The sequence below is a fragment of the Oreochromis niloticus genome, unplaced genomic scaffold, assembly GCF_001858045.2.
Source record: "Oreochromis niloticus isolate F11D_XX unplaced genomic scaffold, O_niloticus_UMD_NMBU tig00000734_pilon, whole genome shotgun sequence".
NCBI classification, from domain to species: domain Eukaryota; kingdom Metazoa; phylum Chordata; class Actinopteri; order Cichliformes; family Cichlidae; genus Oreochromis; species Oreochromis niloticus.
In genome coordinates this window covers 102,929-127,065 of record NW_020327228.1, presented here as the reverse complement: position 1 = coordinate 127,065, position 24,137 = coordinate 102,929, and the positions used below count along the sequence as shown (strand labels likewise).

Genomic DNA, 24,137 nt, shown 5'->3' with positions numbered 1-24,137 from the left:
AAGTATTATACTGTAAAAGCAACAGGCTGCACGCTGCTTCAGCTCCTGTGCAGAGCTGAATATTAAATATGTGCAAACAACAGCACCATCTCATACTTCTGTTTAATCAGTTTTCTGTTTGATGTTTAGTCAGCTGAAAACCAAGGAGGAACCCACCCGGGGGATTTAATAAAGTTTTATTTTATCTAATCTAATCTAATATCTTTAATCTCAGCCAAACCGATTTACTCACGAACAAATAAAACACTGAAAAAAGCCCAACAATAACATTTTTAGGTTGTCTAAGTGACTTATATATTACGTTTAACCTGAGTAGCGAAAGTCCGCGGTGATCTGAAAATGATGTGCCGGGAGTTGTGCCATTCTCGGCGGCTTCAGTGACCCTCGAGCTCTCGGTTAGCTATCGAGCTGGTGGGTAACAGACGTCTTCGAAAACGTCGAAGCACTTTTGCAAATATGCGATGTCTTAATAAACCGAGCAGATATTTGAAGTTTACACAGCTACATTCTCGCCTGAAAATATGTTAAAAGTTTATTTTGTGACCCAGAAAGATTAATAAAAGTAATTTTAAAACTTAGTAGCGGCCGCCATTGCCGGAAACTGGAGTTTGGCTGGGCCGCGCTATGAATTCTGGGATATGGTGGGCCACGAAGGACACACCCGACCCATCCTTCAAATTCGGGGAAAAGGAGGACGCATTTGTCGGCTGCATTCGGAGGAGTCTACGAATTTGGACAGCCTTCGGCGCATCGCTGTGATGTAATCGGTCTACAAATGTGGCCTCAGGAGGAGGCAGCCCATGAATTTGGACACGACCTTGATGTACTCAGCTGCATGAAGAGCATATGAGATTTTCTCTAACACAGTTAAATAAAACCTGATGAAGGTCAAAGGTCGTCACTTGTATGTTGAACTACAAACTTGTCATCTGGAATTCTTTCAGTTTTTTGCAGATAGTGTGTTATTTACCATAAAGTAATTCAGAGTTATTCATACCAGAGTAACCAGAGAGGATCATATATTTTTAAATGTATAACTTACAGGACTGAATATAATAGCTTTATGTAAAAGTCTGGAGCCTCTGGGGAGTATCCGAGTATTTATAAAATTACACAAACCAAAGGTCTCATCACAGTGTTCATGAAATGCTGGGTTTATCCATCTCCTGGATCAGGCCTACGGAGGAGTGCTGAAGATTTCCCTGTGAGGGAGCTGCTGGTGAAGATCATGAGTCCTGCTTGATCTATGCGATGAGCTTCAGTCTTCCTGGTGTTTCTTAAATGATGCCTCTCTCAGTGGGTCAACAGAACTTCTGGCACAGGACAGCTGTGATGAAAGAAAGGGAAGAAGTTTCTCCAAACCTCTGGACCCAGGAAACCCAGCTTGGTCCTGATGGTCTCCCTCACTAGTTTCTCCCCAGGGTGAATGTAGCTGTTGATAAAATATGGACTCTATTATTAAATGAAAAGAACAAATCACACTACACTACTGAAACGTTCTGCTGATGTTTTTAAAGTCTCCATGTCACCAGGCTGTAGAGGGCTCTGAAGATTTAAACAGTTTTAGATCCATGACACTCACAGTCTTATGTTAAAATCTCAATGGACAGCATTTTATCTTTGATATTAACAGTAACTCTGGGCCTCTGTAGAGTGTGCAGATGATCTCATCGCTGTCTAAAAAACATAAGAAGTGCTGAATCCTTCCATAACACGGACTATTATTAGGGGCGATCGTGGCTCAAGAGTTGGGAGTTCGCCTTGTAATTGGAAGGCTGCCGGTTCGATCCCTGGCTTGGACAGTCTCGGTCATTGTGTCCTTGGGCAACACACTTCACCCGTTGCCTACTGGTGATGGTCAGAGGGCCCGGTGGTGCCAGTGTCTAGCAGCCTTGCCTCTGCCAGGGTGGCTGTGGCTACAACGTAGCAGCAGTGTGTGAATGGGTGGATGACTGGTTATGTAAAGCGCTTTGGGGTCCTTAGGGACTAGTATATAAATACAGGCCATTAAGAGTATTAGTATCCGAGCATGGCCTTAAGTGTTTGGTGCACTAGACACGGAATAGGAAACGCCAAGGGAGATTAAAGTTTGTGTTAAATACCTCTGCCTGGCGTTCTTTTCATTTCAACCCGGATCCAATTGTTACTGTCCCCCACCCTCTTCGCCTAGCTTTCATGTAGTATCCGAGTATTTATAACATTACACAAACGAGCCTCCAACACAGTGCGTATGCTAGCGGCTAATCTAGCTAACGAATTAATAACAGAGTGATTTTAGAACTATAAGATGATAAGCTGTGTGTCTTTTTTTATAACAGTGACATGGTTGTATTTACCTTAATTAAACGAGTCGTCAGCGGTAAACCAGCAAAAAAAACTCGAGCAGCCGGGCTACGTAAAAAGTGTAGGGGGGCGTGTTTGCGGTCATGTCCAGCGGGTGTGTGGGCGGGAGCGTTACACAGTCGCTCCACCTCAAGTCACTACTGCGCAGACTCTGGCTCCAAATTTGCAAGATGGCAGCCTCCACAAGCGGGATATTTTGGCTTCATTTTTGCACAGTGGTAGGAGGCGGTGTCGCGTCATCCATCTTTTCTACAGTCAATGGTATATACGCAGCTAATCAACGTCGTTGACAGGCTATGACAGCGTCCTTATGTGTAAATTTGATGCAGAACAGCTGATTGTTCTGTAAATAGTTTGAAATGTTTGTTTAAAAATGCCTTGGTTGCATTAAAAAAAAATAGCTACAAAAAACTTTGTTGTTTGCCAAATTGAGTTACTTTTTTAAAGAACTATATAATTAATTGCCCAACATTTGTCATTATATACTGTATTATGCAGACAGAGAGTTACAGGACTCTCTCCCAGACCACAGACTCATAATACAAGTCAGAGCTTTATAAAAAAAAAAAAAGAAAAAAAGAAAGTTGTGTTTTCAAAATTGGAGTTCAAGTTATTTTTACTTCCAATAGTGTTAACATACTACACAGGTCATGAACAAGATTTTTTTTACATTTCAATGACTAGATTTTTTTTTTACATTTTCATTGTAAGTGGGCTAAAGCAGTTAATTAAAAGTAGTCTAACATAAATGTAAATGCTGTAATTTGATTATTTTAATAAACCATGTAACTTGGATGGATTAGATGCTGGCGTGACCACAGTGCACACGTCTGCTGTTGCTCACAGTGGTCCAAGGGATCGCTCAGGGAGTTTATGTGTTCGCTCAGACACATGAAAAATTAGAGGGAACATTGGTCAGGACATGCTATATCATGTTTAGATGTAAGTTAGCAAGCTAATTCCCTGCTAATGTCTAACACTGTTAAATTTAATAAATTCTGTTTTCATGGATGCCTGGATGTTAAAATTAATCGTTACACCTGGTAAAGCAGCAACGCTGATCATTTTATTCAAGATAAAGGAATTTAGACAGTTTTTCACCTCTCAGTAATGCTGCAGCGATTGTTTGACTTTGGGACCTGCAGTGGAGTTTGGGCCCAGACATGGCTAATGACGTCAGACTTAAAGACTCCGTAACTAAGTATCTGTCATCACTGGTTCCCCTTCTCTCTGCTATTAGCATTCTAATGTTAGCATGTAGCTTAAAGCAAAGCCTCAGATCCTGGCTGAACTGAACTACAACAGAAGAGCAGCTGTACCTCTCATCTTTGATTTTTTCTTCTTGTCTTTGATGATGATTTGTCCATAAGTGACGTCTTCAGTTCTCACTGCTGAGTAAACAGCAGCTGGATCACTGCCTGCACAGTCAAACACACACAGAGGACATCAGTGCAGGCAGAACAGCTGATCGTATAGAAACTGATAGATAATTTTTAAAAAGGAAAACTTAGATTCAGTCAAGACTTGGCTGCTGCTGCGACACATAAACAGACCTGATACAGGAGGAAGTGTCTACAGAGCTGAGCTTTTATCAACAGAGTGAATGTTTTACATGTCATGATCTCAAAAACTACAAAAGTATTAACTTCATAAATGTTAGTTATTATCTATAAACTTTAAATCTAATTTAATTTGGTTACAATTATTGGTAAACGGCATTTTTTTAAAAGAATGCTGTAATAATTAATGTAGTTAATTAATGTAGTTTTATTTGTAGGAAATCTTATTGAGATTCACAGTCTGTGTGCAGAGTTCACAGCTTTTAGAAACGATCTCTACATTTTCCTTTCTCCTTTTAAAACCAGCAGCTCTGTGGTGAAACACTTGTTGCCTACATGTGCTATAATGAGAAACAGGATGCTGGACGACTGCAGAGTTGTTAGCTTCAGTTACCCACAGACCAAAAACACACAGTCCAGTTCAGAGTGAACAACACTCTATAAGTACAGAGTTAACACACGTTACATCTGACTAACATGATCGCACACACTTTTTATACTTCCAAGCTGTCTGTAATGTCCTCGTAACTCCTTATATAACTGAAATATAAGCATCCATTATATGATCACAGTCAGAAACGGTGTTCCTGAACATAAATCTAATTCTAACCATCATCCTAAAACCCAGTCTGAATTTTTAAAATGATGTCATGACCCAGGTCATCATTTAGATTGTATTCACTCCTCCACACATGGGGGTGTTTTTATTTATGTACGGTCCAGTTAGAAGCTGATCATTGGTTGGAGACTGAATGGTGACGACTATAAGACTGGCTGTTGCTGCCTACATCCTGTTTCCAGCCAGGCTGTGTTTAATTGTGTGATGAAATTTCCGTATCTACAAGAGCTAAATTAGTTTTTTTGGTACACATTATTAATATTGTATATAATCCACTTTTGTAGCGTGTGGGGTGGGAAGCCACATGCTACAATAAATAAATAAGTTAAGGAACAACAACAATAAAAGAGGATCTATAATCAGCTTTTGTGTCTTCTGTTTTATTTGATGGTGGTAAAATCTTAATCATAAAGAGGCTTCTGATTAGAATTTATTTGATATAAATGTAACCTGACTCCTAAAAACGTTCATTTTGTTAAATTGGTGTGTTGATTATATTTAATATATTTTGTTTTTATTTCTGAGCATTTTTTCCCCTTTGTTGTAGAAATTAAAATCATGACAAAATAATTATTTTTTAGTTGTAGTAGTGACCCTAGGAAGATGTGTATATACAGATTTGTGCATAATGTTTTTGTACCCCTCTTTAATTTCCAGCAAAGAAAAATAAATGAAAAAATTCTACCTCTGATTTGACTAATTGGCTCTTGATGATGATGATGTGATATTTTAATGTCACTGTACATGATGTCATCTTCAATTACAGTGTTGCCACGTCTACCTTTTTCTTGATCTGTCAAAATAAACCAAAGTAAACATAATTTAAGAATCTAAATGGACGATTAAATTATTGAAATATTCATCTTTCAAATGTTTGTAAATGTTAAAATATCCACACAACACAAAACATCACAATGAACAGTGTTTATTAAACATTCAGGAGTCTGAGTCTCACCTTCAGGTTTCCTGTTAACGCATCGTCTCACCAGCAGAACCAGTAACACCAGTAGAACCACAACACAGACTGATCCAACAGATGACAACACAGATATGAGAGGGGAACCAGAAGGAGGTGTGGATGTAGGTGGAGGTGTGGATGTAGGTGGAGGTGTGGATGTAGATGGAGGTGTGGTGGTGTGTTTGTCTAAAATAAAGCAAACACAGTCATTAAGTTGTCGTCACATTGTGAATGTTGAAAGCTGCAGAAACACAGACAGGTGAGTGTGTCACCTGTGACAGTGATCCAGCTGGATGGAGACTCTCCATGACCGCTGATGTCACACTTGTAGAGGCCTTCATCAGACCTGGAAACATGCTGGATGGTCATGTTACCTGTAGGCTGCTTCCTGATGAGGGAGCCATCTTTATAGAAAGCAGCTGGGAGGTTGGAGGGAGTGGTCTTTGTTTTACAGAGCAGAGTGACGTCATCTCCCTCCATCACAGGGAGGACAGGACTCTGCAGGATCACTGATCCACCTCAACACAGAGACAAACTACAGCATTTCATCCATTTACACACAGCTTCATCAACACTAACTCCACACACTCAGCTTACCAGTGACTGTCAGGTTAACCATGTTACTGATGGGACCCTCTCTGGACTCACACCAGTAAACTCCACTGTCCAATGGGTACATGTAGCTGATGTTACAGGAAGATTTTTTTGAACCAGCTGGTTTTCCCCACCCATCTCCACACTGAGTCCTCTGTCCTTCAGTTGTGTTTCTCCTCAGAGTCCATCCAGCAGAGCTGTCGTCCTCCTCACAGCTCAGAGACACAGAGTCTAATTTAAAGAACTGAGAGCTGCTGGGACTCACAGTCAGACGAGCTGTGAGGGTTAAAATCAAAAACTGATGATCTGTTAGACTTTACATTGTGAAACATGAACCCAATCAGGTCATATCAGTGAACATTTATCAGGTTTAAACTGTGACAGAAGAAGGTTACTGACCTTGGTTTGTTGTGCAGCTCAGCAGTGAGATCAGAACTAAAGAGAAATGACACTCAGGTTGATTTAAGGTGAACATAAAGAACAACTCCACACAAACAGCTGACAAACACACAAACTCATCTGTCTGATATATCTGCTCGTTTTATGTTTGATTTAATGTATTTCAAGAAAATGTGGAAAAACAAAAGGTGAAAAGTATGTAATGGTAAAATAGTAACATCTATGTATATTCATACAGTTTGTACTCTTCTTGCTCCTGTACTCGAATAAATTCGAGTACAAAAACAGCACTGAATGTAATTGTTGTGATCATAAATGTGTGTACTGACTAAACCGTTTATTTAATGCAAAATATCTTTTACTTTTAAATACCACAGTAAAGTCATGTGTCCACTGTGCAGCTGTGTTGATATAATGAGTGAATGATTTGATCTTTTCACTGCCTGCTGTGTTTCCTCGACTCCTGAGCAAAGATAAAGAGTCAGTTCAGACCTGCAGTTGGTCCTCGTGGTGTTTTGAACTTGAATTCAGCCTGATTTGTTTTTCATGTCTTCTCCTCCATCATCAGTTATCAGGAGAGCAGACAGTCAAAGTACAAGAATTCAAACAAACACAGAGATTCTACTTACAGAGCAGACACAGCACAGATGTTTCCTTCATCGTCCTTCTCACTCATTTGAGCTTTTTTCATTTCTCTCACTGACACCAAGTAAAGCCCGCCCTCTTCCTCTGAAGATGTCCTCTTCCTTTGTTAGTACAGAGACAGTCGGTACAACTATGCTACCAGTAAAAAAGCATAAATAAATCCCATCATACTCAGTGAAACTTCTGAGTTTATTCACAAACTGTAAATAGAATAAAGTTTCCTCTGTTCTCAGTGACCTGTAGTTTGGTTGATGAACAAATCCATCTCCATGCTGTTGGAGCTTAGACAGTTTAGGTCATATTTAAGTATATTGTGATGATCTTTAATTTGAGTTTCTAGTTATAATCTTGATTGTTTTATGTTGTAATATAAAATAATATGCTCCACAAATGTGTCCTGCTTTGTTAATCTGTTGGCTTGTTGTAAAGTGTTGGTAGGTGTCGTGAAGCACGAGGTGGTGATGAAAGGTTGAGCAAGTAAGCAGAACATGGAGCAACAGTTTTATGATTGTTGTTTAGTTAGAACAGAACAGAAATGTAAACAGAGCGCTGGAGGCTTTTGTTTTGTACTTTTGGTTTGTATGGAGCAAATAAATGTTTTCTCCTTTACATTTGTCTCGTTTTTGAGACATAAAACTATACAAGCCATCCAAGAAAGACACGAGTCAGAAACTTTACGTCCTGCAGAAGCGACAAAGAAGGACCAAAGACCGCTGCTACACATGTAGTTACGTCCCCCTCAGTGAGAGAGGCAGATATGAGCTGAAACACAGGAATCAAACCAGGGACGCTGCTGTTATGGAGCTGAACTGGAACCATTCAGACACTGAGGCCCTCTGAACACATTTTAATTACAGCTGTGCAGAGACACACTGATGACTGACTGGAACACTATGATTCACATTTTACATTAACACCATCCTCACACATGGTTTATATATGGCCACTAGAGGGAGATGTTGGACTTTAAACTCTAACATGGAAACAAGCAGATCATCAGTGATGCTTCATCAGTGTGATGACTCCTCATTCTGGTTGTTTCTTCCTTTCCTCTTTCTCATTTCCCATCTTGCATCCTTGATTCTGCCCCGCCAGCCACCCTGGCACTGCCCCTTGAGCCCACTGCACCACCCCTCCACTGCAGTGGAGCCAGAGACCGCACCCCTGCCACAGTCCCCCTGTCTCCTCAGCTTCCTGTCTTTGACCTGATAGCTTTTGATTAAAAATAGATAAAACATCTCGACATCCTCTTGTTTTAAACCTTGTTTTAAAGGTGACTGATCTACATCATGAACAGTTTTGTTAAAGTCCACAAACAGCAGCATCTTATGATGTCAGGTGTAACAGAGATAATGACATGTTTCATATTTACGGACACTTTAATAAATTCACAGCATAAATCAGTGTGAGAGATATCAGAGCTCACTCACAGGAGTCCTCCCTCCATGGTCTGGATATTCCAGCTGTGGCCACGCCCCTTTTCTACCTGAAGGTCAAAGGACTCCTAAAGGATCCACCTTTGCATGATTCCAGCTCCTCCTGCAGCCTCCTCTCTCCTTCTGCCAGGAAGTCTGAGCTCCAGTTTTGGTGAGATTGTATTTGGATGTTACTGATTAGCAGGTATCTGTGTCTGTGTGATGATGATCAAAGACATCAATACAACACAAGCTCTCGTAGAGGACATAAAGTCAGAGAGATATATGTTTTGAAACAACAAGGAGCAGCAGGCACGTCTAGTACACGTAGTGTGGCAGCAAAAAAATGACATACAAGCAGAGCACAGCAGCCAGCACAACACAACTTTTGGATCCTTCGCTCTAGTTAGCAGTGAGCGCATCATGGTGCATCCAATGTGAAAGGGCCTTGACTCACACTGCACTGAAGCAGTACTGTCGCCATCCTCCATCTTTAAAATGTATCACCCTTCCAGGACCTGAAGATTGGTAAAGTGAAACCACGGCTGTATCCCAATTTATGGTCTGCAGCCTTAAAGTACGCAGCCTCAACGATCCTCAAGGGCCGCGTACTCAAAGACCGCTAAGGCCGGAAGTGCGAGGCTTGTGAAATGGGACGGTCTGGCCTCCGTCGTGCTGCCCAGGTTGCCTAGCAACCATAACACCAACCGCTGGAAACGTTTCATACAGCTTTGTTTGACAGAAACGAAGGAGAACATATTTTGTTCATGTGTTTGTTTCTACTCGAGCTTTGTGTGATTTGATAAGTATCTGAGGCTGAGACCACAGGACTGTAAAACATGATTGTTGGCCTTCATATCTGTACTGAACAGTCATTTAAGATTAGCTAGTAAATAACAATTAGCTAATGTTGTTCATGAGACTAAAGTCAGTGTAAATATGATATGGCCAATATTATAGTTATTATATTAATCATTATTAGTTATCACAGCAGTGAGTTTGAACTCTCAAATCAAATCACTTTTATTGTCACATCACATGTGCAGGTACACTGGTACAGCACATGTGAGTGAACTCTGTGTCAAATACTGAGCTTCAGTAAAGATTCAAGTTGCAGTTATTTATATTTCCTATCACCTTAAATCTTCACTCAAAGACAAGTATCTCTGACAGTGTATATACAGATGTATTATATATAAGAGACAAATATTGTTCGTTTAATATGTTGGCATTACTAAATTTGGCTCAATGCTTACATATATGTGTAAAAAGCAAATGTACGAGCTGTGATAACTGTTTCTGATAGAATGAAGATCAGACTGATATATGAAATATTCCTTTATTGGGTGAGAAAATCAGACCATGTCATAACTGCTTTAAGTCATACAGAATAGATATCAGAGCCTTAAACAGGCTGACTTCTGCTAAATGGGTCAAACTGGGCAGAAAGTAAACAAACACATAACACCCTTATAGAATATGATGTAACACTATAGATCAACTTACCTCAGAATATATAAAGCATATAAACAATTACAGCAATATGATGCAACAAACACAGCAGTGCTACTAATCCAAAATACTCAAAGCTTCATAGAACTGAAACAAACATTTATTTTTAGCTCCATTCTGCTGCTGATACATACTTTAGGTTTCTGAATATTAAACTTGTCTCTGCCTTTCATAGTGTGTAACTTGAAGGCCCTGAGTACTTTCTCCCACACTGAAAACACTGGAATGATAACATTATTTGAACATTACCTAATAAGACTGATTCAGGACAGACAATTAGTTATGTTAAACTTTCCTAGCAGTCCTTCACAAACAGGGAACAGTCTGTCTATTCTCTCCATCTGTCAGCTGCTGCTGGCTCTTCCTCCTCCTCTTCCTCACACACTGCTGAGTTTGTCCTGGTGGATCATCAGGGGTGCAAAGCCTCACAGATGATGTGCAGCAGTGGGTCCCTCAGTCTGTCCTCACTCTGGACACTTGCAGTCGTCACACATGGAAATCAAATGTGTGATAAGCTGCAGGATTCAAACGCAAGTGTAACTTATAAATACATGTTCATACTTTTATTCCACAATCAGAGAGAAAGAAACAGAGAGAGAGTGCAGGACAGACAGACAGGTGACAGTCTCAGGTGTATACACTGCTACAAAACAGCACAAGAGAAGGAGGATTTAGTGTTTGTGTTATTACGAGTGCTAAACAAGAAGAGTTCCAGATGGTCCAGTGGACACATGTGTGACTCCTGTGATTAAAGCATCTTTCTTTCAGCTTAACGAGTGAACCGTCAGCTCGTTCAAACACACGTTAAAGTCCGTTTGGCTCGACACCACCGAACAGAGGCAGCAATATAACATAGCTAACATTAACAGTGCAGTGAATCCTGCTTGTGCCGTCATATTCAGGACTGCAAACCGAGCAGCATCACTGACTTTCAGCTTGTTGTGTTTGTGGACATATGACTGACTTTAATTATCCAAAAAATCATCACATTCTCTGTAAGATTAAAGTCAACTATTGTATTATTATATTTTAAAGGCTTTAAAACCAAGTAAACGCTGAAAGTACAAACATTGCTAATGTCACATAACGTTGCCGACATGTGGCCAACAGTAATGTTTTATTTGCACATAAATAAGTGACATCATATTCAGTACTTACGTTTAACAGTTTACTCTTCGGCCGCTCCCTTCTGCCGTATCCACAGTGACTGCCGCGCTATGAATTGTGGGATATGTTGGGCCACGAAGTCTACATTGCCACAGCCTTAAAATTCAGTGAAATGAAGGCCGAATTTGAGGGCCGCATTTCGAGCAGCCTTTGAATTGGGACAGCCTTCGACGCGCCGCTGTGACGTAATCAGCCTTAAAATGCAGCCTTTAAGGCTGCAGACCCTGAATTGGGATACAGCCAACAAAACCACGAAACTACGGCCGTTTATCAATGCCCAAGTACGCGAGTACGTACTCGCGTTCTCGGTGAGTACGTACCCGCCGAGAACGCACGGGAGTACGTACCTGCCGAGAACGCGAGCACGGACTCGTGGGATGTTTCTCAATTCTCAAGTCCGCGAGCGGGGGGGGGGGAGTCCGCTGTTGAGTTTTGGACGAAATGCATTCTGGGATATTTAGCTGTCCCAAGTCTACACCGATGCATGCTCGATAAAATGGGCGGATCGAAAACACATCCGGGACTTTTTCGCGTTCTCGGCGTGATGCGTACTTCGAATTGGAACAGTACTTGGTCTCCGACTGATGACGTTTCACGAGTACACGAGAACGCAAGTACGCACAAGTACGCATATTGATAAACGCCCAATGTCATAAGCCAAACCCATCTGTTCTCTGATTGGCGTGACAGTGACCAATCAGCTGAAAGGAAGGAAAATCAGGTCAAAATTTGTACTTATCAGTTGAAACTCACACACAAGCAGGTAACTTGGTAGAATTTCATGTAGTTTTTTGCTTTGTATCTGTAACCAAACTTTAACAATAAAATTTGTAACTTGTGTAAATCTTTTTTACACACACACAAATTCTCATCTATAGATGCACAAACACAACATTATCAAATATTTAGGTTTACGAGGTTACAAAACTTCACAACTACACAGTCTGATTTACAAGTACAAAATATTTATGAGCACAATTGGAGCCCATAGAGCTGCTCTGGGTGTTTTACATGTACTGGTTCAGTTCATCATGTTCACTGTTTATAACTAAATGTCACAAATATTTGATTTTTCACTTTCTGTAAAATTAACAGTGTGATAGCTTGATTCTCGACACATGCAGACAAAATTCATCAATATTATCCAACATTTAATCCACACTATCAAGTTAACGTCTCTGATGCAGACAGAAACACTTCACTAAGTCCAGAAATGTTTCAAACTTCAGTATATGAGAAAAATAAACAGTGTTAATAAGAAACACACAAAGACATCAAATCTACATTTAAATCTGTGGTGACATGTGACATGATGAACGTCACATGATTTATCTTCTCTGCCAATGACACAAATTAAAAAGGAATAATTAAAGTGAAGAAGCGAGCACAGCATCCCAGGATGAAAAGATGGTCTCCAAACTGATTGTTTACAATCCTTTTATTGAACAGCCTTGAATGTGATCACACTGTAAAAGCTACAAAATGTACAGAATAAAATTACCATTGGTAACTCAAACCTTTAACCTTTTTCCTTATTAATCATAAATGAATTCATTACTTTAAATGATGACACCTTTAAGGCCCTTGAGTCTCTACATCGAGCGCTTTTGCAGTGTATATTTATTCAACCCTTCTAACATTTAGCCTCTTACCTTTTCTACACCCTGAGATAAAATACACCATATTACGATTGTCTTTGACCTTAAATAGCATATAACAGTGAATCTTGTAAATCTTTGCATCACTGACTAAACATGACACATGTACCGAGGTGCGTGAGCGCCCTCTAGTGGGTGAAAACTTAACTGTTACACTCAGCAGCAGTCAGCAGCTTTATGCTCCGTGACATAACAAAGTCCACATTTACACAACAAACTTTGATACCAACCTTGTTCCCTCATCAAGCAGGTGTCAGGGAACTATTTGCAACTTAGAATTCCACCTTAACAGCCGCCTTTTTCACATTTCTTAACCGTTGAGCAAATCTTCTCTCTGTACGTTGAAGCTCGTGCTGCTGTGTAGTTTACCTCGACTGATGTTTGATACCTGGTCGTTCTACACCTTTCCAAATAAAAACATTAGCTGTGTCTAAGCTACAACAGAATAATATGCACGTATGAACCAGTTTAAGAAGGAAAATATTAATGAGGTCATTTACAATGAGTGACTGAGACTCATTGATGAAATAACAGAGGATGATAACAGGATCAGACTAATCCAGTAGTTTATTATTTCAAACACAGAGACACTCACACACTGACCTTTGTTCTCTGTCCTACATACAAACATTTGGAGCTCACAGACTCTGTGATCACTGAGTTTTCAGGCTTTTCTAATCCTGTGTGTGAGCAGCAGGAAACACAAACACACATACAAGACCAGACATACAACACAAGCAGCTACACTTTTTAAACACAAATAATAATGTTAAAAATACCTGAATAAAGGAAAACAATCAACATTTGTGACAATTATGTTATTAATGAACAAACAAATAAACTCAGAGTGCATCATTCAGTTAAAAAATAAATCTGCAGCACTTCATAGAAACTCAGATTTACAGTTCCAGTGACGGGACTAAGGAGGTATGCAACCATCCACGACTTTGTTCATGCAAATATCGACCTGTGGTCTCCACAGAAACTTTAGACTCTAAGCTAAATGTCCACATAAACCATTTCTACAATCACCAAAAAACAGCAAAAACAAGCATGATTAAAACAGCAGTTATGTAATTACGCAAAAGTCCGCTAAGTGAGTCTATGTTGAATCAACCTCAGGCTGATGAAGCTGTTGGTTCATTTTCTCTGACTCATTTTTTTTACAGCTCGACATGTCAGAGTGACGTTCTGTCCAGACTCAGCTAGGATGAATTTCTGCTCTGAAAGAGGAAACAACACAGAGCAGAGAGGTTAAAGGTCAAAGTACAATTATGATCAGAATGATTGACTTTAAATATTTTGTTTATTTTTCTTTTGACATTTGAGATTTTAGTCATGTTGGATTTAATGAACCTCTGAACATCCAGCAGCTCTTTAAATCTTTTAAAGTGGAGTTTTCATAGTTGAACATGTTCTGTTGTCTCGTTCTCTTTAATCTCTCTCACACTCCTGTCACACTGGTGTGTGTGACTGCAGCAGCATCTGCACATGTGCAGCTGTCGCTGCTCCTCCTACACTCAGCTTCAGTCTAACCTGATGCCACACTCAGCACTTCCATTTCATAGTTTTGTTAAAATGATGATGTTTGGTAGGTTTGACTGAAGTGCAGAAGAATCTAAATATGAAGCCAGAGTGATGTGTTAGTGAGCTGTGTCGGGCAAACAGAGTCGTCTCTCTCACCAGCCTGGTTAAATCACCATGGTAACGTATGCTGAACACATGTAAACATGGAGCTGAACATTATTTATATTTGTTCTGTAACAAAAGTTGAATAAAGGTTTCAGAGTATCAGGATCAGACAGAAATCTGTGAGTGTGCAGCTCCATAAATCTGTAGCTTCATAACAATCATAACACTGTGACTGTAAAACACTCTCAGCTGTATTTAATGAAAAGATGATGAAACCTGCTGAGTGTAAAATAAGCAGCATCAGTTACAGAGAGGGTTGTTACACACACTTTGTTTTTCTTCCTGCTGCATTCAACACACACAAAGTTCATAGAAACATGAAAGAGCTCAGTTTGACTGAGACAACATTTCTACATCAAACTGAGTCACAGCTCATTCATTTGTAACTGATCAATGATCCTGAACACAATCAGGCAGATTACTGATCGTCTAGAATCCACAGAGCTTCATCTACACTCAGATCATCACACAGCGTTTGTGTTGTCACTTCATTCAGTGTGTGTAACAGCTGATCTCAGGTCTGTGTTGTTCATCTCTCACAGAACAAGTTCTTACAAACAGCTGAAGCTCCAACACAAAAACACTCACTGACTCTGAGATCAGAGCTCAGAAATTCATGTGTGTTTGTAACACAGTTTGACTTTGTGTCAGTAAATCTCATGAACAGCCTGAAGATGAATAAACTGTAGTTCAGAGTCACTGACAGACAGCACAGACACACACTGTTGGTCTGAGTCTGAACATGATGATCATCAGAGAAATAACATCAGACTCTGAACATCCAGCTTTCTACAGCCGTCTGCTGGATGTTCACCATCATTTATTTATCTTTGTGTTTGTTCATCTGACTCACATTCAGACTGAAGATGCTCTGCTACATGTGGATCAGCAGGATTCAGTTTCTTTTTTCTGTACTTAAAGAAACCAACAACAACAGCACCAAAAGCAGTAACAAGAAGCAGAAAAACTATTAGACCAATGATCAGTCCAACAGATCCATCCTCTGTGTCTCCTCCTGTCTGACCTGCAGGTGAGAAACAGGTGTGAGGTGTCAGCTGTCAGGTAGGTGATGAGTGAAGAACAGAACAGAATCCATTTCCTCTTCAAACTGCTGTCAGACATTATCTACTGCACTCTGATCACATCACTCAGACCAGCTGCTTTCTACAAAGTCTCATCAACAACATCTTTAGAAACAAACATCAACAACCAGGAAGCAGCTTCACCTCTGATCACACACACACTCAACTCTACTCACTCACCTGGAGGATCAACATGAAGGTAGGTGCTGTTGATTAGCTTCAATAAGTTTATTTCTCCCATTAAGACATGACACTCATATGCTCCATTATCAGCAGTTGTCACATCCTTCAGAATCAAAGACACGTCTCCATCCTTCATCTGTCTGTCCTGCAGATCCACCCGGTTCTTAAAAGATGGATGCTGACCTTCTGGAACAAAGTGACCATCACGGTACAAAAGCACATGTTTATCTCCCAGGTCAGCTCTGCTCCACTCTACAACTCTGATGTTGTTGTTTGGAGCTCGACATGTCAGAGTGACGTCCTGTCCAGACTCAGCTGTGATGTTTTTCTGGTCTGAAAGAGGAAACAACACAGAGCAGAGAGGTTAAAGGTCAAAGTACAACTGTTCACTTCTACAGCAGCCAATCAGAAACACACAATAAAAGATTGTCTTCTGTTATTAGATGATGATCTTTGATTGTGTCTCTTCTTGTGTCAGCTGCTCCCTTCAGGCGTCACCACAGCGAGTCTTCTCCTCCTCCTCACCTGATCCCGAGCAGCTTCATCAGAGCTGATTTGTGACAGAAGGACAGCAGCAAGAGTGAAAGGGAAGGTTTAAAGATGGCAGTGAGCTGCTGTGATGTTTGCTTTGGAGACTCTGACACAAAGACAGGAGGCCGAGCTGAACATGTTCAGATTTTCATTGAGAGCAGAAAGGACGAGATTATGAACGAGTTGATCAGAGGGAAGCTCAGGCTGAGAGGTTTGGAGACAAAGTTCATGAGAAAGACTGAGATGGATGAAAAACATCATCTGAAACCATTTTGTGAACAAATAAAAACAAATCTTTAGTTTTAGAATCTGTTAGTTTGATCAAATGTTGTTGATGGACGAGTTCATTGAGACTCTGGACGTCTGTCAGACTGAGTCTCTGCTTTTATTGTAACAGCTGTACTGATGCTCCTAAATCTGGCCTCTGACACAAACCTCCAAACAGTAAGAATGAAAAAAGAATAAAACCATTAAAAACTTTTCAAGCAATAAATAATCAAACCTGAAAAAGAAGAAAATCATCTGGAAACTAAACTGAACTAAACACAAAAAGTCCAAATGGAATAAAAACTAATGAGAAAATACAAAACTACAATAACTCTGTTGCACAAACAACAACATGTGCTGATAATAAGTGAACATAATGTGTGAGAGAAAGCAGCCTCTCATTATAAGACACTGTGAGTCTCTGCATGCTGCCTTTATGGAGCTACAGCTGTTTGTATACACTGAACAAAAAGCTTTGTAGCTGTATACTGACTCCTGACACTACAACACATCACACTGACACACACATTACACTTCTTTGTGTCTGTGCTGCAAACTGCACCAACACACACAGACTCCACCCAGCTTTGTGTCGATCGCAACACTGAATGAATCAGAAACTAATTCTTAGAGAAATATTATCAGCATGTAAACCAGACTGAGACTCTTTATCTCAGAAATAAACTCAGTTTAGTTTCTAACAGTTAAATCTGACCTGCAGAGACGAACAGGACAAACATCAGCGTGGAGCAGAGTGACGCAGTTACAGCAGACATGTCCGTGTTCTCTGTTTCTGCTGATCTGACTCTTAGTTTGTTCTAAATGTCTGAGTCTGTTGGTGTTTTCACTCAATACCTGAACCTGAGTTTAAACCTGAACACATCAGATTAAATTTAAGGTTTAAATAAAGCTAAAGCTGCAGTTCAAACTCTTCCGTGTCTTTGAGGACGTCGCGTTAGAGTGACGTTTGGTAGGTTGGACTGAGTCCAACAAAATCAGAAGCTCTCACGTGTCGTCATGTATGAACAGTTTGTGTTTCAGTCGCTGAAGCAGAAGTTTCGTTTTGTTTCTGACGGCAGTTTGATATTAGTTTGTTCTAAATGTCTGAATCTGCTGGTATTTTCACTGAATAACTAAACCTGAGTTTAAGATCTGAGTGCATGAGGTAAATTTGAAGGTTTCAAGATGCAAAATATCAGCCTGCAAAAACAAAATCCAACTTAGTGTGACGATTGGTGCATCACATGTTGGTATGATCTTAAGTGTGTCACAGAGAAAGAGGTAGGATAGATGAAGATCTGAGTGTTTATCACTACTTTATAGGACACGTTTGGTTCTTAAATGATGTCCAGAGAACAGAAACATCGTCTGTCTCGTCCATCAGTCATCAGCTACGTGCTAAAGGCCACTGACGTATTTGAAACATGTAAATAAAATAAATATAAGGAACAAAAGTGCCGCATGAATAGATGAAGAGGGAAAAGGACACTGAACTGTAGCCCTGGTAATCAGACCGGTGCCTCTCGCCTGACGATCGCTGGGATGGCCTCCACCAGCACCGCCTCCTCTATTGACTCTGATGAGGACCGGCCAGCAGGAGGCAGCATTTAGCTGTAACTGGTTCTTTTCTGAACTGTTTCATCATCACTAACTGTAAACAGATGTGCTGAGACAGCTGGAATTTCCTCATCAAACCTGAACCAGTTCAGACTGCAGTGAGTCTCTCTGTGTGTTGTGTGTTTGCCACACACACAGGTCTAATATCTAATGTTAACACATTTATCAGGAACTCTCTGACTAACATTAATAATCTAAAGCAGAAGGTTTCAGATCACTGACCTGCATCAAGACTTCATGAGGATCCTCAGTGTCTGCTGCTCATCACGATGGAACAATAAAATAAAATTGTTCTTTTCTCTTGAATCAGTCCCAAAGCAGAAAGTAGCAGAACAGGACCCGACTGATCCAACTGTGACTCTGTTACTGAGAAGAGAAAAACCTTCTTCAGACTGTTGATGCAGTCAGAGGGGAGGAGCTCTGTAATTTCACTCAGATTCCTAAACAGGAGGAGCCTTTGGTTTGTGGAGACGTGGCTTGGAAATCATAATAACAAGTTTCATCTGTGGCCTGAACTCCAAATCAGAAACAGAGTTCAGGGAGTGTTTGTTGGAAGCTTTCCTATTATGAAATCATGTGTATGAGCTCTCTGGGACACTCTGTAATGACAGTCTTCTTCATTCCTTAACCATATAAACATACATGATTGATTTTATTATTTATATTAAAAGAAAGGGCACTCACGCAAAAGGTTTGTTACGTTTTTTTGGTTCTTTCACTGTAGGTTTCCTTGTGGGCAGTCTTCCAGCTGGTCCTGCTTAATGTCTGCCAGGAAAAGAAGTTTCAATTAGTATAGAAAGTCTGTCAGACTGAGTCACTGCTTTTATTGTAACAGCTGTACTGATGCTCCTAAATCTGGCCTCTGACACAAACCTCCAAACAGTAAGAATGAAAAAAGAATAAAACCATTAAAAACTTTTCAAGCAATAAATAATCAAACCTGAAAAAGAAGAAAATCATCTGGAAACTAAACTGAACTAAACACAAAAAGTCCAAATGGAATAAAAACTAATGAGAAAATACAAAACTACAATAACTCTGTTGCACAAACAACAACATGTGCTGATAATAAGTGAACATAATGTGTGAGAGAAAGCAGCCTCTCATTATAAGACACTGTGAGTCTCTGCATGCTGCCTTTATGGAGCTACAGCTGTTTGTATACACTGAACAAAAAGCTTTGTAGCTGTATACTGACTCCTGACACTACAACACATCACACTGACACACACATTACACTTCTTTGTGTCTGTGCTGCAAACTGCACCAACACACACAGACTCCACCCAGCTTTGTGTCGATCGCAACACTGAATGAATCAGAAACTAATTCTTAGAGAAATATTATCAGCATGTAAACCAGACTGAGACTCTTTATCTCAGAAATAAACTCAGTTTAGTTTCTAACAGTTAAATCTCACCTGCAGAGACGAACAGGACAAACATCAGCGTGGAGCAGAGCGACGCAGTTACAGCAGACATGTCCGTGTTCTCTGTTTCTGCTGATCTGACTCTTAGTTTGTTCTAAATGTCTGAGTCTGTTGGTGTTTTCACTCAATAACTGAACCTGAGTTTAAACCTGAACACAGCAGATCAAATTTAAGGTTTAATTAAAGCTAAAGCTGCGGTTCAAACTCTTCCGTGTCTGGTGAGGACGTGGCGTTAGAGTGACGTTTGGTAGGTTGGACTGAGGATGCGCAGAAATAAGTGCGTCATAACAAACGAGGCGAAGTGGAAAAATTTTAGTGTTCAGTTGTTGAACGATCTCCACAGAACAAAATCAGAAGCTCTCACGTGTCGTCATGTATGAACAGTTTGTGTTTCAGTCGCTGAAGCAGAAGTTTCGTTTTGTTTCTGACGGCAGTTTGATATTAGTTTGTTCTAAATGTCTGAATCTGCTGGTATTTTCACTGAATAACTAAACCTGAGTTTAAGATCTGAGTGCATGAGATAAATTTGAAGGTTTCAAGATGCAAAATATCAGCCTGCAAAAACAAAATCCAACTTAGTGTGACGATTGGTGCATCACATGTTGGTATGATCTTAAGTGTGTCACAGAGAAAGAGGTAGGATAGATGAAGATCTGAGTGTTTATCACTACTTTATAGGACACGTTTGGTTCTTAAATGATGTCCAGAGAACAGAAACATCGTCTGTCTCGTCCATCAGTCATCAGCTACGTGCTAAAGGCCACTGACGTATTTGAAACATGTAAATAAAATAAATATAAGGAACAAAAGTGCCGCATGAATAGATGAAGAGGGAAAAGGACACTGAACTGTAGCCCTGGTAATCAGACCGGTGCCTCTCGCCTGACGATCGCTGGGATGGCCTCCACCAGCACCGCCTCCTCTACTGACTCTGATGAGGACCGGCCAGCAGGAGGCAGCATTTAGCTGTAACTGGTTCTTTTCTGAACTGTTTCATCATCACTAACTGTAAACAGATGTGCTGAGACAGCTGGAATTTCCTCATCAAACCTGAACCAGTTCAGACTGCAGTGAGTCTCTCTGTGTGTTGTGTGTTTGCCACACACACAGGTCTAATATCTAATGTTAACACATTTATCAGGAACTCTCTGACTAACATTAATAATCTAAAGCAGAAGGTTTCAGATCACTGACCTGCATCAAGACTTCATGAGGATCCTCAGTGTCTGCTGCTCATCACGATGGAACAATAAAATAAAAATGTTCTTTTCTCTTGAATCAGTCCCAAAGCAGAAAGCAGCAGAACAGGACCCGACTGATCCAACTGTGACTCTGTTACTGAGAAGAGAAAAACCTGCCTCAGACTGTTGATGCAGTCAGAGGGGAAGAGCTCTGTAATTTCACTCAGATTCCTAAACAGGAGGAGCCTTTGGTTTGTGGAGACGTGGCTTGGAAATCATAATAACAAGTTTCATCTGTGGCCTGAACTCCAAATCAGAAACAGAGTTCAGGGAGTGTTTGTTGGAAGCTTTCCTATTATGAAATCATGTGTATGAGCTCTCTGGGACACTCTGTAATGACAGTCTTCTTCATTCCTTAACCGTATAAACATACATGATTGATTTGATCGTTTATATTAAAAGACTTATACAAAATGTTTTTATGTTTTTAGTTTTGATTATTTGGCGGTAGGCGTCATGGCCCTGAGTGTGATGGCTCAATGTTTTGTGTTTCTTATATTCTTTCTTTATATTCTATGTTCTTGTTTATTCTGTTATCTTTTGTTTAGGTTTGCTGTGTGTTAGACTTCTGTTTTATACCTGCCTGTGTTCCCTCTGTCTGTCCATGGTGTCACTGTGTCTGCTCGTGAGTCTGTCTGTTAAGTTCAGTGAAACGTTCTAAGAGAGGTGGAGTCTAAGACCCCACCTGACACATAAACACAGACACACAGACAAACACACATTCCCTCCCTCATGCACACATATACAAATACTCAGCACTCGCCCAACATGGAGACAAACAGAACTGAATACTGTAACCACACTCACACTCCCCAAACATAATCTACCAGGCACCAGCACCCCCAGAGGGGTAAAATGCTCCCAGACCCAGGAGATGGTCCCCTTTACTCTGGGCTGGAGACAAGAAGTCCGCTCCAGACCCGCAGAGGAAGAGAATCAAAGACCCCGACTGGACGACCAGCTCTTCCTCCCAGCCTCCAGATGGTGAACAGAGACATTTCAAGACATTTTCTACAAAGGGGCTCAGAAAGCAGCACCTGAACACAGGGAGTGTTTGCACCATGAGGAATAGGATTATGACCATAATTATTAAAATGGCTTAAAATGGATAAGCTACACAAAAACCACCACATTTTATCTTAAGGCCAAAAGCTGAAGATCAAGTGTAAGCCACTACTGATGCTGAATAATGGTGTGTGTGTGTGTGTGTGTGTGTGTGTGTGTGTGTGTGTGTGTGTGTGTGTGTGTGTGTGTGTGTGTGTTCTTGTGCATAGTTAGAAGCAGGAGCAGTCATTTTGGAGATGGCAAGACTTACAGCACACAGGAGGCTGTGGAAATGACCGAGTGCACTCTGACTGTGAAGATGGCTCCTCGTCCTCCTCTGAGGAAGGATCAGAGGTGGAAACAGACCAGCTGGAGTCCAACTCTGAGTCATCTGAAGGTGCGAGAGGAGATGGTTGAAGCAGTGACAGGATGGACTTCTCCATCTCCATATTTAGGTCTCTCACTACGAATGCAACACTCTGCTACGTCCCAGCAGTCTCAGGTTCCTGTGTGACAAACCTGCATGGGGAACGTTTAGAGAGGAACAGAGGAACTGCAGGCTTATGTAGGGATGCTCATGTTGTGCGGTGTTTACAGGCCAAAGAATGAATCAGTTAGAACCTGCAGGGTGACGCTGCAAACCCCTCCCATCATCAAGTGTAAGGGCAGTGTGACGTTTGCATGTACAGAACAAGAAGAGCTGCAGCACCATGTGTGAAGCTGACATGTAAAGACCACAGTGTGTCCATTTGCAGCCTCAGCTCCTCCTCAGCTGGAGTCCCTCTTCTTTAAAGGGTTAAAATCCAGAATCTATAATTAATACTGGATATTTATATTTCAGGCTGAAGTGGTTTTAAAAGACTGAGTCATTTAAAGGAAAAAGAATATTACTAAATAATTTAAGTATTTTTACAGCCATTTGTGGGGAGGTGGCATTTTTTTGTTAGTATGAGTTTTTGTAAAAAATCTGACACTGTAGAAATAATGATGACAGCCTTTAAGGTAAAACAGGATTTTCATCTAAGTTTTAATATGTTGATTATTTCCTTTGACGTCTGAGATAATGAGCTGTTAACTTTGGTCACCAGTGAACAAACAGAATTTCATTCACAATATTTTTCCTTCAAGCAGCAGATTTTTCTTTGTGATTAAATCTCTGACATTTGTGTTTGTCAAACAGGTGAAAATCCTACATGAAGGTTTCCTGGTGAAACTAACTCTAAGAAGATGTTCAGACCTAAACTGTGTCAGGATGATCAACACTGAGCTTCCATCCACCCACAGAGACAAACAGCACACACAGGAAATTCCATCAGAGTGATCCACATGTTTCCACATCTGCATCTACAGATCTGACTCTCACACTGTTGTGAAGTATCCACGGGTGTTTCCTCTTAACAAACAGAGAGGCCTGGTTTGAGTTTGGGGGAGTTTGAGACAGCACTGCCACCATGAGGTCAAACTGAAGCACTGAACGTGATAATTCTCACCCAGCAAGCTGCTCATAGTTTGCTGGCTCGAGGTAGTTCCTGTTTTACTTTGAAAGTGTATTTTCCTCACGTGTCTTTGGCCATTTTACTTCCTGTCTTTTCACATATTCAATTTCCTGGCTGTGGCTGAACTCAGGCAGGTTTTTATAAATCTTATAAATGATACACAGCAGTAGCTCTCTAGCTGCTGTTACAAGTATCAGGCACAGCAGCCGTGCAGTTATTTATCTTGAAACAACTGTAATGTCCACGTTTCAATTTTATTTTCTAAACAGAATTTAAATAATTCTGTTCTGTTTAATCATCAATAATATATTTCTTCGTTATACACTAATACTCTTTCCTATGCTGGAGCCACCTCTGCACATCATATTTTATTTTGAAGGATTGAGACAGGAAGGTCTAATGCTGGTATTGGTCTCATTGTTCCTGCAAAGGCCTCCATAAGGTCTTCTTGAATATACAGGTGAGTCAGATGAAAAGAAGGGCCTTTAATCCCTCCATTTTAAAAGTCTATGTCAGGTTATTAACGCAAAGGGCATTTATTGTGAAAGGCTAGAGGAGGAAGTGATGTTGCAGCAGCTTCGCTGCAGAGTTAAAGAAGAGGACGAAGGAGACTGAAGATGGTTAAGAGATAACGACACTCCTCTGTCTGTCTGTGAGGAGTAACGGAGAAGCGGGAGCAGCTTCAT

The 24,137-nt window shown here is 40.5% G+C and overlaps 1 protein-coding gene across 6 annotated transcripts; it reads right to left on the bottom strand.

Moving 5' to 3' along the window:
• Positions 1-12,845: 12,845 nt before the first annotated feature.
• LOC109199192 (selection and upkeep of intraepithelial T-cells protein 8) lies at positions 12,846-19,859 on the bottom strand. 6 transcript variants are annotated; one of them, XM_025904300.1, is made up of 4 exons: positions 17,340-17,604; positions 15,824-16,159; positions 15,415-15,585; positions 12,846-14,092 (listed from the first exon to the last, which is right to left on the bottom strand). In XM_025904300.1, coding segments are annotated over exons 1-4 (570 nt in total). In that variant the 5' UTR covers positions 17,401-17,604; the 3' UTR covers positions 12,846-14,090. The 6 variants fall into 6 exon arrangements, with proteins under 6 accessions (XP_025760085.1, XP_025760086.1, XP_019210075.1 ...); XM_025904301.1 differs by having other exon boundaries at positions 12,846-14,087; XM_019354530.2 differs by lacking the exon at positions 15,415-15,585 and having other exon boundaries at positions 13,088-14,092; positions 17,340-17,589.
• Between the last annotated feature and the right edge of the window lie 4,278 nt (positions 19,860-24,137).